A 16,743-nucleotide genomic window follows, 5' to 3' on the forward strand; every position below is an offset into this window, starting at 1 on the left:
ACGCTAATCACTGGGGAGTGGGGACGCTCAGAGGCATAGTGAGGGAAGGGCTGAGAATCTGTCTCTCTCCGTCTATCTCTCTGTGTGTGTGTGTCTTGCTCTCTCTCTCTCGCTCTCTCCCTCTCTCTCCTGAACCTATTTCATTCCAAAGGAAGATATTGATGGACAGTAGCTATAGTATATAGCTCAGTAGCTGTAACAGAATGATTGTATTAATTACTATTGATTAACTATTATTCATTAGCGTTTAAATTATAATGAATAAAATAATTGTATAAATTTTCCATGTTCTGTCATCTAATAATATATTCCATTACCTTTCCTATCTATCTGTATCAAATTCAAAATGTTGGTATTGTGACAACAGTACAACATACAAAAGCAGCTTGACAACCGATATCCTTTGTCTAGTAGGCATGGGCCAATGTGTGATTTTGGTGATATGTGCTATTGCACAGATTTTGACCCTTAGTATGCACACGCACAGTATAATATGCATGTAATAAATAGTTTGTTAATAAACTGTTACTTGAAACATTTTCACTGTGCTCCTAAATTTTATTTTATTTAGGAGCACATGTGCTCCCTGGGGAAAAGGTTAGCGTAGAGCCCTGTATATAGTAATAATAATAACACATGGCGATATACTAAAAAGCTATTTAAAATTTTTGGCTGGTAAAAAATCTGCCTGGCTGGTAGTTTTTTTTAATCTACCTTGGCTGGTAAGCCAAAAAGTTAATTTTGTTCCCTGGGGGAGCACCACCTGACTGTGCAGAATCAGCAGAGTGGGTGATGGGGGGGGGGGGGGGGGGGAAATGAGATCGCTGCCTGCTGTGAGTGTGTTGTAGTTCTACAGCCCCCCCCCCCCCTCTTTCCAGCTTGCCTTATGGAGGGGGGGGGGGGGGGTCATGTAATGTATAACCCGCCTCTTGACAGTAGGATTTATATAGCTGTGTGTGTCTGAGGGGATGAAGTGGGGGAGGGGAACTAGTGGATTGTCTGTTGTGCTGACAGCTGGGTAGAACAACCCCAACAATATCTTCACCAGCAGACCCCCCCCCCCCCCCACACACACACACACACCATTGGCCTGTCACTCAGCCCATACACCACACAGCTGAGACAGCAAGCCTGCCTAGCCTACTGTATTGCATTACAGTCATTAGTTACACTATAGTCAGACACCTCAGTATAGGGGCCGGTTCTCCACAGCTTCTATTATTAGGTTTCTTTTGAATCTCTATTGAGCTCATAGTCAAACATAATTGTGTAGTTTTTTTTTATTCAGCAGATCCCCATTGACCATGGTACTGTGACCGTAGGCCTTTACTAGGAGAGCATTCAGGACCGAGGCTCTTCTGCTCTGCAGCTGCTGTGAGAGGGAGAGAGAGAGAGAGAGAGAGTGTTGTGATGCTGAAAGAGAGGGGTGGTGCTGAGAGGGAGAGAGGTGGTGCTGTGCTACACTAAGCTCTGGATTCACTTACCCCCGAGGAGCCTCGGTCTGCTAGTGGGAGCGCTTTTAGAAGAGCCTAGTGGTCTAGATTCATTCTGCTAAATCTGCATTGTATGTTGTTTGTTGTACATGTGTTGATGCTTTTCTTCCACAGTAACGGTCTCCCTAAGGGACAATAAAAGTACATCTCCTTTAGTTTATTGGTGTGACTGACAGCATATGTGGAGTTTGTTTATATGGGGGGAATTTATAGATGAAATAAAAAAATTGGGGCTGTAATACTATGTCTTATGGTTCTGGCAACTACATATTTTGATTAGGCCTTTGATTTAGATTATATTACATCATGTTCCTTCTGCAAATTAATACATTCATGTAAAAGGACCTTAAAAATTGTATGTATTATGGTAATGAATAGCCTAAGACTAAGTGCCAAAGCATAGTTTTAAACATTAGTCAACTTGGTGTGACAGTGATACCAGTGGTGAGTTGAGTTGACTCGGACCCTATTAAAGACAGAGTAGTGGAGAGGCAGCCCAAAAGTGTCTAGTTTAAAGGACCATAGTCTTCATTTTTTTTTTTTACTTCTCGCCATTACCGGAGAAGGCGGAGATTGCCCCGGTCTTTATTTTAATACATGTGTTTTGTAGGTATACATTGTGTGTTTTAGCTGATACCTGCTTACCTTACTAAACGCCATCTTCAGACTGCCATTGATGTTGTAAAGGGGTGTAAAATACTACATGAGACTTGAAGGTTGCTAGGCAATAATAAGTAATTCACCACAGAGTTGTTTGAACTTCTGTTCTCTACTAGAAGCCTTGCATGTCAGACCTCTGCATTCAGCTGGGTGCTCTTGTTATTAACTCCCGGTGCTCCCGGCGAATTTTTATAGTTTGTAGTAGAGTAAATAACAATACGGTGACGGTGAGGAAGGGTAAATTACTTATGCCATTGCCTACTGTACTGACTTTAAAGTTTCATGGAGCATAGTTTCAACAACGATGGCAGTGTGAAAGGTATTATGAGAATTACCAAAAAGTTAAAACATACTCTATAGTTTTATATTATCAACACAAAATGTGTTAAAGACTGGGACAATCTCAGGTAATGGTTAAGTCAGAATTAGACTGGTATGGTTAAGTGAAGTAACATGCCTTGCCAGTAGACTGTGAAGAAGTGAGAAGTGTCTTATTCAACAGCCTGAACCCTGCCTCTCACCTCGCTAATCAGACTGTCTTTCTCTCTCACAGTCTCGGATCAAGTTCCCCGTGGACTACCCCTATTCACCACCTGCCTTCCGCTTTCTCACCAAGATGTGGCACCCCAATATCTACGAGGTAACTTCCTGATCAGTTTAAATGTTTGATTTAAATAGAAGTAACTTCCTGATAGTGTTGTCAAAAATATCGATACTGAATATTTAAAACGGGTTCGATACTCATTTCCCCAAATACCAATACTTTCTGCAGTATCGATACCAGCTGGCTTGCTCGCAGTGTTCTACCGCAAGTTGTTGACAGACAGACACACTGCTGCTGCAGAGCACGCTGGCCCCGCCTCCTCCGCTGCAGACCTGTCTTCAGTTTGTAAACAAAGATTTTAGCTCCGAATATGGCCAGTGCAGAGCCTCCGCAACTTGTGCTTGTGGATAAAGAAAACGGCAGAAGTGCTGTTTGGAAGTACTTCGGGTTTGAAGTAAACGACGAAGGAAAAGCTAAAGCGTTGTTACAGAGCAGTGCCAACGATACAGCCATTAGCTAACGTTAGCTTATGCTAGCTAGCTGGCCACCTTTATAATTACTTCATGGAAACCGAGTAACGTTAAGTCGAGTTCATACTAACTACACTAGTACACGTATGAACTCGACATAACGTTACCCCGTTTTGGGAAAAGCTAAAGATGCCCATTTGCAAGCGTTGTTACAGAGCAGTGCCAACGATACAGCCATTAGCTAACGTTAGCTTATGCTAGCTAGCTGGCCACCGTTATAATTACTTCATGGAAACGGAGTAACGTTAAGTCGAGTTCATACTAACTACACTAGTACTAGGGGTGGGAATCACCAGTTTCATCATGATACGATACGATATCGATTCTTTGGACAACGATACGATATTTGCCGATATCACAAAGTCTCTCTACGATTAGATTAGATTCAGGTGCCTGCAATCGATATGAGATGATATTATATGCCCATTTAACACAATCAGTAACATTTAGATCAACTAAAAAAAGGTAACGAAAATATCATTTGACATTTGTATTTTTGAGCTCTTCCAGACATTTAAAGGAAAATCAATCTATTGTTTTTAATACAAATAGACCTCCTGTTCACTGTAAAGTGCCACGTTTTGATATATTGAGCTTTAAACTTTAAGATCCATTTTTTGGAACTCAAAACTCAACCTAAAACCCCTCCCTACCTCCCTCTCCCAAACCGTTCCTACAACAATTTGTTGATGTTGCATGATCATGTATAGGCCTACATTTATTATGTATTATATTGTTTATGTTTAAATAACATTTAAACATCAAACTCCTCTGACCTCATCTGGTCTTTCCAAAGACGCGCGCACACACACACACAGAAAGGGAGAATGCTATGCTGTAACGTCTACACACACGGAGCTACTGCTGTTGTTCTTGGGCGGATATGAGACTCGCCACAGGATTTTCAAAATAAGAGTATCGATATGAATCGATCTTATTACATTGCATCGATCCGATTCGATTGTTGATAATTACATCGATGTATCGATCTGGATCGATGTATCGTCCCACCCCTAACTAGTACACGTATGAACTCGACATAACGTTACCCCGTTTCCATGAAGTGTTTAAATAGCAGCAATCTTGTTGAAAATGTAACGTTAATAAATGCTCCGAGTCCGAGCATAGCTCCGGAGTTCTCTCTCTCTCTCTCGCTCGCTCGCTCGCTCTCTCTCGAAAATTGTTGTAGTTGTTGTTTTAACCAAATAAAAAGCAGCAGCACTATTGCATAACGGAGTCATGTTTTCTATGTATTTCTTTCTTTAGAGGAGTTTGTTTCACAGTTTTAGCATGATGTTTTATAGATGGCTAGGTTAAACAGGTTTTTGTTTTTAAGAGGGGTTTGATTTAGATTGGATAATTTAGTTATTTTTAAATGTCTGATCTAAAGATGAACAAAGGGTTTTAAAAGTTATATTTATCTTCTCTAATAGTACCAGAGAGAAGCTGAGGAGAATCAACCAGCAACAAAAGCAAAATTTGTTTAAAAAATAAAAGAATATTATTATTTTTTGGTATCGCAATATCGATACTTTTCAAGGTATCGTATCGAAGTCGAAATTCCAGTATCGTGACAACACTACTTCCTGCTCAGTTTAAATGTTTGATTAGATGGAGGTAACCTCCTGATCAGTTTAAATGTTTTATTAGATGGAGGTAACTTCCTGATCAGTTTAAATGTTTGATTAAATAGAGGTAACTTCCTGATCAGTTTAAATGTTTGATTAAATAGAGGTAACCTCCTGATCAGTTTAAATGTTTGATTAAATAGAGGTAACTTCCTGATCAGTTTAAATGTTTGATTAAATAGAGGTAACCTCCTGATCAGTTTAAATGTTTGATTAAATAGAGGTAACCTCCTGATCAGTTTAAATGTTTGATTAGATAGAGGTAACCTCCTGATCAGTTTAAATGTTTGATTAAATAGAGGTAACTTCCTGATCAGTTTAAATGTTTGATTAAATAGAGGTAACTTCCTGATCAGTTTAAATGTTTGATTAAATAGAGGTAACCTCCTGATCAGTTTAAATGTTTGATAAAAGAAAATCCTTATCATAAACAAATCTCCTTACAAGTTGGCCCAAAGGTAAGGTCACATATATGGTGCGAATAAACTACTACTATGAACTTTAGATGGTCTCTGTGATAATGTTGTGGTTGCTTAACCCTTTCACTGCCACACAACAGCCGGTTAACCCTCTGTAGTGTGATAGTAAAGGGTTAACCTTCTGTAGTGTGGTAGTGAAAGGGTTAATCTAGGACTATTGTCAGCCATGTGCTGTAAATGAATGTAGCCTCTACTACAAGCTGTAAGCTGTTGTTTGAAGTCCCACCTTGTTGGTGAACTAAATGCAGGGTTCGCATGGTCCTTGGAGTGCTTAAAGTGTTTGATTTCTTTTACCAAAAAAAGTCTAGGCCTGGAATTCCTTAAACAGCCCATTGTTTAGCACTGTGCTTAAAAAGTCATTGAAATTCAAATCAACCATTCGCATTGAAAGTTTTGTTCATCCATGATCAAATTGTTCTGAATCAAGAAATAGATTTTTTTGTAAGTGTTTTTTTTAAGTGTAACTTAATTGTCGGAGATTGGTTTTAAACCATAAACATTAGATCAGATTTATTTTACCAAAAAAAACTGCATTTAAAAGTGAATTGTATCCTTTTAAATGCCCTTTTTAAAATAAAAATTGTTTGCTTAGAAAAGTACTTGAAAGTCATTGATTTTCATTTTGCAATGTCTGTGGGAACCCTGTAAATGCCACCATGTGCCGTCCAACAGAACGGGGACGTGTGCATCTCCATCCTGCACCCGCCCGTGGACGACCCACAGAGCGGGGAGCTTCCCTCGGAGAGGTGGAACCCCACGCAGAACGTCAGGTATTTATTCACCATGTTTCTAGGCAACAAGAATGCTGCCAGCTTGTGGCTTTTGTGTTTCCACCTCCCCATGTGCACACGGCACGCTATGTAATGGATGTATTACTATTAACCATTGACTGTCAGTTTTTAGAATGGAAACCACCTGGCCCCTTATTCTCTTTTTTTACAAATGTTTTGTTAAAAGGAGAATGGGCTTGCTGAGCAGTGTTGTGCCTGGAGTCTTTTTGGGGGAATATCCACACAAACGGAAGCCTCCCAGTTCACCAACCGGAAATAATAACTGTATAATAATAACTGAAAGCGAATAAGGTGAAATACAAGATCCTATGGCGCATAATATTGTTCTGTGCTAAGTTTCTCTATCATAGGATACATGATAGAACATTGTTTGTGTGGACCATGTATGTTCAGCAGTGTTAATTTTGGCAGCTATTTTAGTCTTAGTCATGTGTCAAATGCTTCATTTATTTTTCTAGATTTAGTCGCAGAAAACGGATGACATTTTTGTCTTTCTTTTTCCGTTAATGAAAAAAATTGCATTTTATTCTCTTGTAATGCAATTCTATGTACCGCTACAGTCAGTCAAATTCACATTCATTTCTATTGGGATCATAGATTCATGTAGACGCCCTTCTCCCCATATATATATACACCATAAGACCTTACTGGGGCTTAGAGACGGGGGGAGAGGGGTGTCCTCATCTAACCTCTTCTGCTTTCTATCCACCATCTAGCCTCTTCTGCTTCCTGTCCACCATCTAGCCTCTTCTGCTTTCTATCCACCATCTAGCCTCTTCTGCTTCCTGTCCACCATCTAGCCTCTTCTGCTTTCTATCCACCATCTAGCCTCTTCTGCTTCCTGTCCACCATCTAGCCTCTTCTGCTTCCTGTCCACCATCTAGCCTCTTCTGCTTCCTGTCCACCATCTAGCCTCTTCTGCTTCCTGTCCACCATCTAGCCTCTTCTGCTTCCTGTCCACCATCTAGCCTCTTCTGCTTCCTATCCACCATCTAGCCTCTTCTGCTTCCTGTCCACCATCTAGCCTCTTCTGCTTCCTATCCACCATCTAGCCTCTTCTGCTTCCTGTCCACCATCTAGCCTCTTCTGCTTCCTGTCCACCATCTAGCCTCTTCTGCTTCCTATCCACCATCTAGCCTCTTCTGCTTCCTGTCCACCATCTAGCCTCTTCTGCTTCCTGTCCACCATCTAGCCTCTTCTGCTTCCTGTCCACCATCTAGCCTCTTCTGCTTCCTGTCCCCCATCTAGCCTCTTCTGCTTTCTATCCACCATCTAGCCTCTTCTGCTTTCTGTCCACCATCTAGCCTCTTCTGCTTCCTATCCACCATCTAGCCTCTTCTGCTTTCTATCCACCATCTAGCCTCTTCTGCTTCATGTCCACCATCTAGCCTCTTCTGCTTTCTGTCCACCATCTAGCCTCTTCTGCTTTCTGTCCACCATCTAGCCTCTTCTGCTTTCTATCCACCATCTAGCCTCTTCTGCTTTCTATCCACCATCTAGCCTCTTCTGCTTCCTATCCACCATCTAGCCTCTTCTGCTTTCTATCCACCATCTAGCCTCTTCTGCTTTCTATCCACCATCTAGCCTCTTCTGCTTCCTGTCCACCATCTAGCCTCTTCTGCTTTCTGTCCCCCTCTGTCCACCATCCTACTGAGTGTGATCTCTGTTCTCTCTCCTCTCAGGACCATCCTACTGAGTGTGATCTCTGTTCTCTCTCTCCTCTCAGGACCATCCTACTGAGTGTGATCTCTGTTCTCTCTCTCCTCTCAGGACCATCCTACTGAGTGTGATCTCTGTTCTCTCTCTCCTCTCAGGACCATCCTACTGAGTGTGATCTCTGTTCTCTCTCTCCTCTCAGGACCATCCTACTGAGTGTGATCTCTGTTCTCTCTCTCCTCTCAGGACCATCCTACTGAGTGTGATCTCTGTTCTCTCTCCTCTCAGGACCATCCTACTGAGTGTGATCTCTGTTCTCTCTCCTCTCAGGACCATCCTACTGAGTGTGATCTCTGTTCTCTCTCTCCTCAGGACCATCCTACTGAGTGTGATCTCTGTTCTCTCTCCTCAGGACCATCCTACTGAGTGTGATCTCTGTTCTCTCTCTCCTCTCAGGACCATCCTACTGAGTGTGATCTCTGTTCTCTCTCTCCTCTCAGGACCATCCTACTGAGTGTGATCTCTGTTATCTCTCTCCTCTCAGGACCATCCTACTGAGTGTGATCTCTGTTCTCTCTCCTCTCAGGACCATCCTACTGAGTGTGATCTCTGTTCTCTCTCTCCTCTCAGGACCATCCTACTGAGTGTGATCTCTGTTCTCTCTCTCCTCTCAGGACCATCCTACTGAGTGTGATCTCTGTTCTCTCTCCTCTCAGGACCATCCTACTGAGTGTGATCTCTGTTCTCTCTCTCCTCTCAGGACCATCCTACTGAGTGTGATCTCTGTGATCTCTGTTCTCAGGACCATCCTACTGAGTGTGATCTCTGTTCTCTCTCCTCTCAGGACCATCCTACTGAGTGTGATCTCTCTGCTCAATGAGCCCAACACCTTCTCCCCGGCCAACGTTGACGCCTCCGTCATGTACCGCAAGTGGAGGGACAGCAAGGGCAAAGACCGGGAGTATGCAGAGATCATTAGGTAGACACACACACACACACACTCACACACACTCGCACACCGATCACATTTTTTTGCTCCCGATCCGATCCCGATCATGTGATTTTGAGTATCTACCGATACCGATCTTTCCCGATCCCGATTTTTTTTTTGCCGATCCCGATCTTCGGAAAATCACGTGATCGGATCGGGACATCCCTGCTCTCACACACACTCACTCACTCGCACACACTCTCACACTCTCACACACTCACTCACACACTCACACACTCGCACACACTCACTCACTCACACTCACTCACACTCTCACTCACTCACACACTCACACACTCTCACACACTCACTCACACACTCACACACACACACTCTTACACACTCACACACTCACACTCTCACACTCTCACACTCTCACACACTCTCACACACTCTCACACACTCTCACACTCACACTCACTCACACTCACACACACACACACACACACACACACACACACACACACACACACACACACACCTCCATCCAGCAGTTGCATAATGTTCTGCTTCTCTCTCCCTCCCTCCACCCCTCTCTCTCGTCTCCCAGGAAACAAGTGTTAGCCACCAAAGCTGAGGCAGAGCGGGACGGCGTCAAGGTCCCCACCACACTGGCCGAGTACTGCGTTCGAACCCGAGCCCCCCCAGCAGACGAGGTCTCCAATCTGTTCTACGACGATTACTATGACGACGAGGACCTGGAAGATGACGACGACAACGACGAGGACTGTTGCTATGACGACGACGACTCGGGCACCGAGGCCTCCTGACCTCGCCCACCCCTTCTAACCCCCCCCCCCCCCCCCCCTCCGTTTCTGTCCCACCTCATCTACCCCCCACCCCTCGTCACAAACTGAACTATATCTCCCTCCCGACTCCCTCTTATCCACCTTTTCCAAAACCCATCCCAGTCACTAGTGCAGCCCCTCTGCACATTAAAACCCACCCCCCCAGTCACTAGTGCAGCCTCAGTGCACATTAAAACCCACCCCCCCAGTCACTAGTGCAGCCCCTCTGCACATTAAAACCCACCCCCCCAGTCACTAGTGCAGCCCCTCTGCACATTAAAACCCACCCCCCCAGTCACTAGTGCAGCCCCTCTGCACATTAAAACCCACCCCCCCAGTCACTAGTGCAGCCCCTCTGCACATTAAAACCCAGATGCGATTTAAGAAACAAAAGCTAGTGTTTCTTACGTTTTCCTAATATATATTTTCTGTCATCTGAGTAGAGGTTACACACATCATTGATGCCCTGTTTTTATATATATATATATATATATATATATATATATATATATATATATATATAACCCATACAATACACTTCCTGGTCTGTCTCTGCTTATATACACACCAATGTTGCAGCAGGTTGGGTTTCCAAACACAGAGGAATAATTACTATGGTGATTTCAGATCGGAGCAAAGCAAGCGGATGAAAGGAAGGATTTAGAGCGTTGAGAAAGACGATGGCAAGAGATGGTTGTGTTTCCGTGTCAGTAGTGTGCACTTTCTCTCGTGTGTGTGTGTGACCTCCTTCAGTCCTACACCTTATCACCTCTGACCTTTTTAAGCCCCAGGGCTGGTGCTGCTCAGAATACTGGAGCGTTTCCTCCCTTGTGCCTTCCCTCGCTCCCCTTCAGGTCTGAAGAACAGGACCATAGGTCTCCCACCCAGGAAACCAAACAAGCCAGCTAGCCAGCCAAAGGGCACAACCCCACCCCCTGGGCAAAGGGACATAATTTGAGCTTACAAGGTCACATGCAGTTGTATGTAATGCCTGTTTATATGTAATGGCTCCCTCCTGCATTGAGTAGAGTCCACGTTGTCGTTTATAGCATGGTCCTATCGGATTCTGAAAAGGGTTGTGAATGTGGTAGGAGAGAGAACCGCTTAATGAGGGAATGGAATCCTCAACCCAGGAACCTCCTGTTCCCACTGCCACACAGCCTTTGATTTAACACGTACATCTTAATAGCAGCCTGGATGTATTTTTTTAAATGCCCTTTTTTCTTGTTGGGGATCTTCTGCACAAAAATCTGATGTATTGTATTTTTAGACCTAATGGAGTCACTTCTTGAATCCACTTATTATGCAGTGCTTTGGAAGTGGCAGTGGTCAGAGCCCTGGGTAACATGAGTCAGTCCAGCTCCACAGCCCAGCTCTCTCGGCTTGTGTTGCGTAGCATGGGATTCACAGCCTGACGGCACTCAATGCGTTTAGCTTTTTTTCCCCACTAAGGGCCTTGGACTCACAACAGCTTTTTCACTTGAGATGAGGAGGGATGGTGTGTCTAGTTTAGACATGCTCTCTGTGTGTTTTTAACAGTCTGCATGTTTGTATTGGGTGGTGGTTCATTATTATGATGTAAAGTATAGGGGGGTGTCCGCAGCAGAGGGAGCGGAAAGGAGAGAAGGAAGTAGTCGACTTGGTGAGAACACACCCCCTACTGGTGGGTCTGTGTAGAAGCAGGTTCCCTCTGAAACTACTGGGCAGCAGCCATCTTGAATTTAAGTTGGAAGGACTCACGAGGGCCCTCAAATATCTGGAATGATGGTGTTTTGTTATTGATATACTGTGTGCATCTGTTCAGAGGATTCCTGGGCCAATGCCTCTAAAGAGAGACCTTTTGTCTGAGGTTGCACTCTTACGATCATATAGGCATAACATCCCAACAGTATTTCAAACAAAGCTCTTATTTGATGTTTTCAGTAGTCTGTGTATATTCACTAATAATTTAAAGTATATTCACTGCTAATCAATAAGACGTGCGCTTTTGATGAACTAACGAGAAAAGGAGTGACAGGAAAACATGTGGATAGGACTGATCTTTCACCTTTATCACGGCAAAATGCAGCCATTATGACAGGTGACGGATGGTTTTAAATCTGCTATAAGGTTGTAATGTATCCAGGAATTGAGTTGTCTGTTCTGGACCCTAAAGACTGTTACGTTGTGACTAGGCTGAGGGCTCTCTCCCCTTTTTAAAGCTTATTTAGCTATTTTAATGTAATTTTCTTCTTCCAAAAATGAGGTGTGAACTTTGTTTGTTGATTTTATCTTATGTACCAAGTGCTCTGATTCATCACCGGATGTTTTGAAAATGAGGAAAGTACAAATACATGTACTAGCCCCCCCCCCCCCCCCCCCTATACATCAAACAAAAGGATAACTTTTTCAATTTGACATGTTCCACCAGACGATACGTCTAGCCTTACATCTGGTTTTCAACGTTCATTGATGGTTTTCAACCACTTTTCAACTATTGATTGACCCCCCTGGTACCCCACTCACCAACCAGACCACGAATGACTCTCCTGCTTTTGTATTAATGTTTGGGTGAATGGGATTTAATTTTGTGAAACTACTGTCTTTTTTTATTGTGTATCCCCCCCCCCCATCTCCTTCTTTGAGCTCTTGGATTGGTGGCGTTATCACATAGGAGAATCCCCAGCTGTCGACTATGGATACCAACGATTATGCCTCAGGAAAACTGCTCAACTATTTTTCCAACCAAGTGTAATTGACCAGTGAACTGATGCTCTCTCAACATGCTGGGCTCCCCCTCCCCTTCCTCCTCAAACATCTCACCTTGGCTTCAAAAGACAGTTTACAATCTTTACCTTGATGCACATGTGGATATTCTGACGATCACTTGATGTTTTGGTTTTTTGTTCTTTGTATTTTCTTTTTCTTATGGTTTGTAAATCTATTTAAAACCTTAAAATAAAGATCTTTATTAGATATTGGAGAGATTTGATTTATTAAGAGTACAGGATTAGTTAACAAATCCTTGTGGCAAGAATAGCTGAGCATTCGGTATTGATTTACTGTCGAGCAATCTCACTGGTGTGTTCTCGCTAGACACTGGTGTGTTCTCTCGACAGTGGGCACAGGATGAATGAATGGTTAACTCTGGCCTCTTGTCATATTGGATGGATGAATGGTAAACTGGGCTCTTGTAGTAGCACTGTAGTAATGAATGGTAAACTCTGGGCTAACCTTATTGTAGCACTGGATGAATGTAAATTAACCCAATTGTAGCTCTTGAGAGTTAAGACTTGTGCCTTTCCTTTTCACTTCCATTTAGCACCTTTGTAGTTTACAAGTGAAAGGAAAGCACCGGTTGATGAGAAATGTACCCTTAAGGAAAGTACCATTTGATGAGAAATGTACCCCTACGGAAAGTACCGGTTGATGAGAACTACTTTAATCACCATGTTTATATTTTAGATGTCTGAGTCACCCTAAGAGCGCCAGGGTGGCAGGCTTAAAAGGACAAGACCAGTGTAATTCTTTGTTGTTGTTGTTATTGCCAACATGGACCATGAAAAGACTTCTGGGCCCTATTCCCCGTACCTGGTTCAACTAAGTCGAGCAAGAGTCCCATTATCCAGATTCAATTAACCCGATGTTTGAATCCGGGATTTTCCTGTTCCTCGAACGCTGATTCAGTCTCGTTCATTTGAACCAGACTTGAGACTCAGGATAATTGCGTGCGGCCGCTTCAGCTGAAAAGACAGCAGGTGTCCTCGCAGAAATCCTGATTTTCTAACGGCATTGATTGATTGATTGATTTAAAACTTTATTAACAGATTGCAGAATGGGTACAATGCAGTACGGCTCAATAGCCTCGCCGACAAGTTAAATGCATAATCTATAGGCAAATTTTATTTATTTCATTACCCCAATCAATCTGATTATATTTCTTTAAACGTGCCTGCTGGCAGTAGGCTTATGGATTGAATAATCAAACGAGATCTTGCTAGTGAAAATAATTAGTTCAACTCTTTCAGAATAAGGATACGGCTCTCTTATCCATTGATGGATGTATGGTAGATGTTTTATTTATCTGGCACCGTGGTGTGATGGTTGGTCCTTATGCCTTTCACGCGGACGACCCGCGTTCGAATCCCCCCTTTTTCTATTTTTTGTTTTTCTTTTTGCAATGTAAATGCTTCAATTTGGTGCACTTTGAGAGCTATATAAAGAATGACATCCCCAATGCATGTAGATTTATAATATTTTAACTTAAAACTAGGCTACTTTTGCGTATATTCATTAATATTATATTCCAAAAAAATTATATTGGAAACGCGGGGTTTCGATCTAGGGTCGTCCGCTTGACAGGAGTGAGCACTAGCCGTTGCACCACTGTGCCAGACGGGATATATCCATTGTGTATCCGTCAATGGACAAGAGACCCGTGTTTCGAATATTTTTCTTTTGAATGAAGTTTTATCTCTTTATTCTCAAATGCATTAATGTGACGTCAACGGCTCATTCAATTGCTCAAATCCGTCAAACAGTGCATCTCATCAGACATTTTAATCCCAGTTACAATATCACAATAACGTGAGTGATGATACAATTCAACAATCCTCAGATTCCTCGTAATTCATAATCCACAAAAACCACAATCCATGCATAGACACTTCAATTTTATGCTTGAATGAAACCCAATCCGAGCGCTCCGTTAAGCAAATCTACAGCGGAGAATATATGAAACTAATCAGAGCCAAACGGCCGATAGGTTTCATTCATTAAAAATATCCCTGCGGGATTCACATTTGCAATGCGCCGTTATTAAAATAACCACATGCAGCGTGTATCAGTGCCGTATATGACGTGCATTATTTTATTTAGGACAAAGTAAATCTATAGGCTGAATATGATTTATTATCAGCATTTAGTTCTATTATTATACATTTCAAAAGCCCCCTCTAGGAAAACGAAGCACAAAAACATAATTCAGAATGGTATAATGGGATCTAGACTGTGAGGAATATTTCAGGAAGCGAGCTGGCATTTCTTTGCGAGGGCGTGGCCATGGTTCATCCAGCTAACTGAACTTAACCCTGCTCCGGACCAGGTTCAAACTTTCTGATCTGTTACCATGGTGATTTAGAAAATCCGACTTCGGGGAACAGAAAGGTCTGGCTTAAGTCGAGCTATGCTGAAAATTATCCGGCTAACTCAGTTAGCCAGGTACGGGGAACGGGGCCCTCTCAATACTTTTCCTTCTCTCTCCTACCCTTCTCTTAAACAGGAAGACATGCGTTTGTAACGTGTTAAAATCATTAAATAAATGCACCTCACAAGCACATTAAATATCAATGTATTATGACAAACGGCACAATTTACTTAAGGCAACGAGTTCTATCGATCTGTTGATATACATTAGATTCAAATGTATTGTCATTATACAGCATAAGTGCAGTACTACGAATAGAAGTTTGGCATCCAACCAGAGTGCAAATGTAACGTATGTGCAATATATTTAAGCATTACATCACGCGCAGGAGTGGTTTGTGAACAATAAACCATGCCTAGGGGTGGTCGTTAGACCCCCCTAGGAATGGTTTATTGTTCACAAATCACGACTGCAAGTGGTGTAATGCTTTTATACAACTGCCACATTCATCCAACCTTATTGCTATACAATAAACACACATTAATCGAAGATTTATTGATAAAAACCATCCGCCAGAAAAAGTAGTTCCCACAACAACAAAAAAGAGAAATTGCCAACTAACGCATCCAACTGTCTTTCAACTAAGACATCCAACCAACTAACACATCCAACTGTCTTTCAACTAAGACATCCAACCAACTAACACATCCAACTGCCTTTCAACTAAGACATCCAACCAACTAACACATCCAACTTTTCTTTAGTTTTTAATTATGAAGTTAGTGGTTGTTATTGGAATGATTGATTGATTGATTGAACATTTTATTACCAGATGCAGAATGGGTACAATACAGTACCGCTCAATACACACAATTGTTAAGGGGATGCAGACCTACTTTCTATAGAACTTCATTCTTAGATGCTTCTATAGAAAGTAGGTAAAACAAATTAAAACGTTTTCTTTGCCCTATAGGAAAAAAAGGTTTTCTTCGCCCTATTTTTTTTATTTATTTTTTTAAACCTACTGTAGAGGGCCTAAACTTAACCAGTTGGAAACCAAGCGTACAGTAATAAAATTAGCAATCAATCAATCAACTCAATAGGCCATGCTCACTTAGAACAGCGCAGCACCCAGCTCTCTCTTAGTCTGACTCCCCCGCGTTGCAGACAGGTGTGTGTGTGTTTTGGGGGTGGGTGGAGAGCCAGCGTCGGACAGTGTGAGAGTGAGGGCTGCAGTCAGGGAGAAGGAAAAAGAAATTGAAAAAGAAATTGCAAATTAATCAATCAATCCGCGATTTTTCTTTTGTTACACAATGATTCATGACCCATAGATTACACAATCCAACATTGTGTAAGAGACTAAGACATTCGCTGTGACAGAATCGCTTGATATTTAGTCGTTATGACGCTATCAACATATCCATTTGTTAAAGATTATTGTCCGCCATCTTGTGATCCGGCGGAGTGATGTGATGTGATTCGGTTGTGGGCGGGTCCTGGGACCAGCAGCGTGGAGAGTTCCCTATACATACGTGTAAATGGACTGTTTCAGCCTCGAGAAATTTGTATGCCGTTGTATAAAAATTCATACTACTGAGTAATGGTGTCAGATGTATGTACAGAGTTGTACAGCAATATGTAGCAGGCGCGTTTGGTTACAGCTCCGCTCCCGTCAACGTTAATTTAGTTTAAAAACCTTATTTGAACAACACTAATGAAATTAAACCACATCGTATATATTAAATAAGACCTTCTACTAACTATATCAAAAGAAATAAAGATTCAGCATGGAACCTAAGGACAAGAAAAAGAGTGGAAAGAAACTCGGAATAGACAGTACAACGGCGCAAGTCATGACACGCTCTCATGATACAGCAGCCGCCAGTACAACAGTACCGTTATTGACTAGCCCCGTCGGGGAGACAGTAGCGGATAACATACCGGGACCGACGACGACTAGCCCCGAGAGGGTGACGGCAGACGACGATATAACGGTAACGGCGGGGACATTGAAAGTACAAGAGAACGAGAAGACTTAACGATGGATTCACAGAGGTA

The 16,743-nt window shown here is 42.5% G+C and overlaps 1 protein-coding gene across 1 annotated transcript in view; it reads left to right on the forward strand.

The window, feature by feature from the left end:
* The window catches only part of cdc34a (cell division cycle 34 homolog a), a 38,855-nt gene extending 26,340 nt beyond the window's left edge, over window positions 1-12,515 (forward strand). The window contains exons 2-5 of the mRNA XM_084310162.1: window positions 2,707-2,793; window positions 6,007-6,104; window positions 8,626-8,760; window positions 9,323-12,515. Of these exons, the coding sequence (XP_084166288.1) occupies window positions 2,707-2,793; window positions 6,007-6,104; window positions 8,626-8,760; window positions 9,323-9,542 (540 nt within the window). The 3' untranslated portion in view covers window positions 9,543-12,515. The remainder of the gene's footprint in view (window positions 1-2,706; window positions 2,794-6,006; window positions 6,105-8,625; window positions 8,761-9,322) is intronic.
* The last annotated feature ends 4,228 nt before the right edge of the window (window positions 12,516-16,743 follow it).

The sequence above is a fragment of the Notolepis coatsorum genome (assembly GCF_963971535.1).
Source record: "Notolepis coatsorum genome assembly, chromosome: 3".
Taxonomy (NCBI): Eukaryota; Metazoa; Chordata; class Actinopteri; order Aulopiformes; family Paralepididae; genus Notolepis; species Notolepis coatsorum.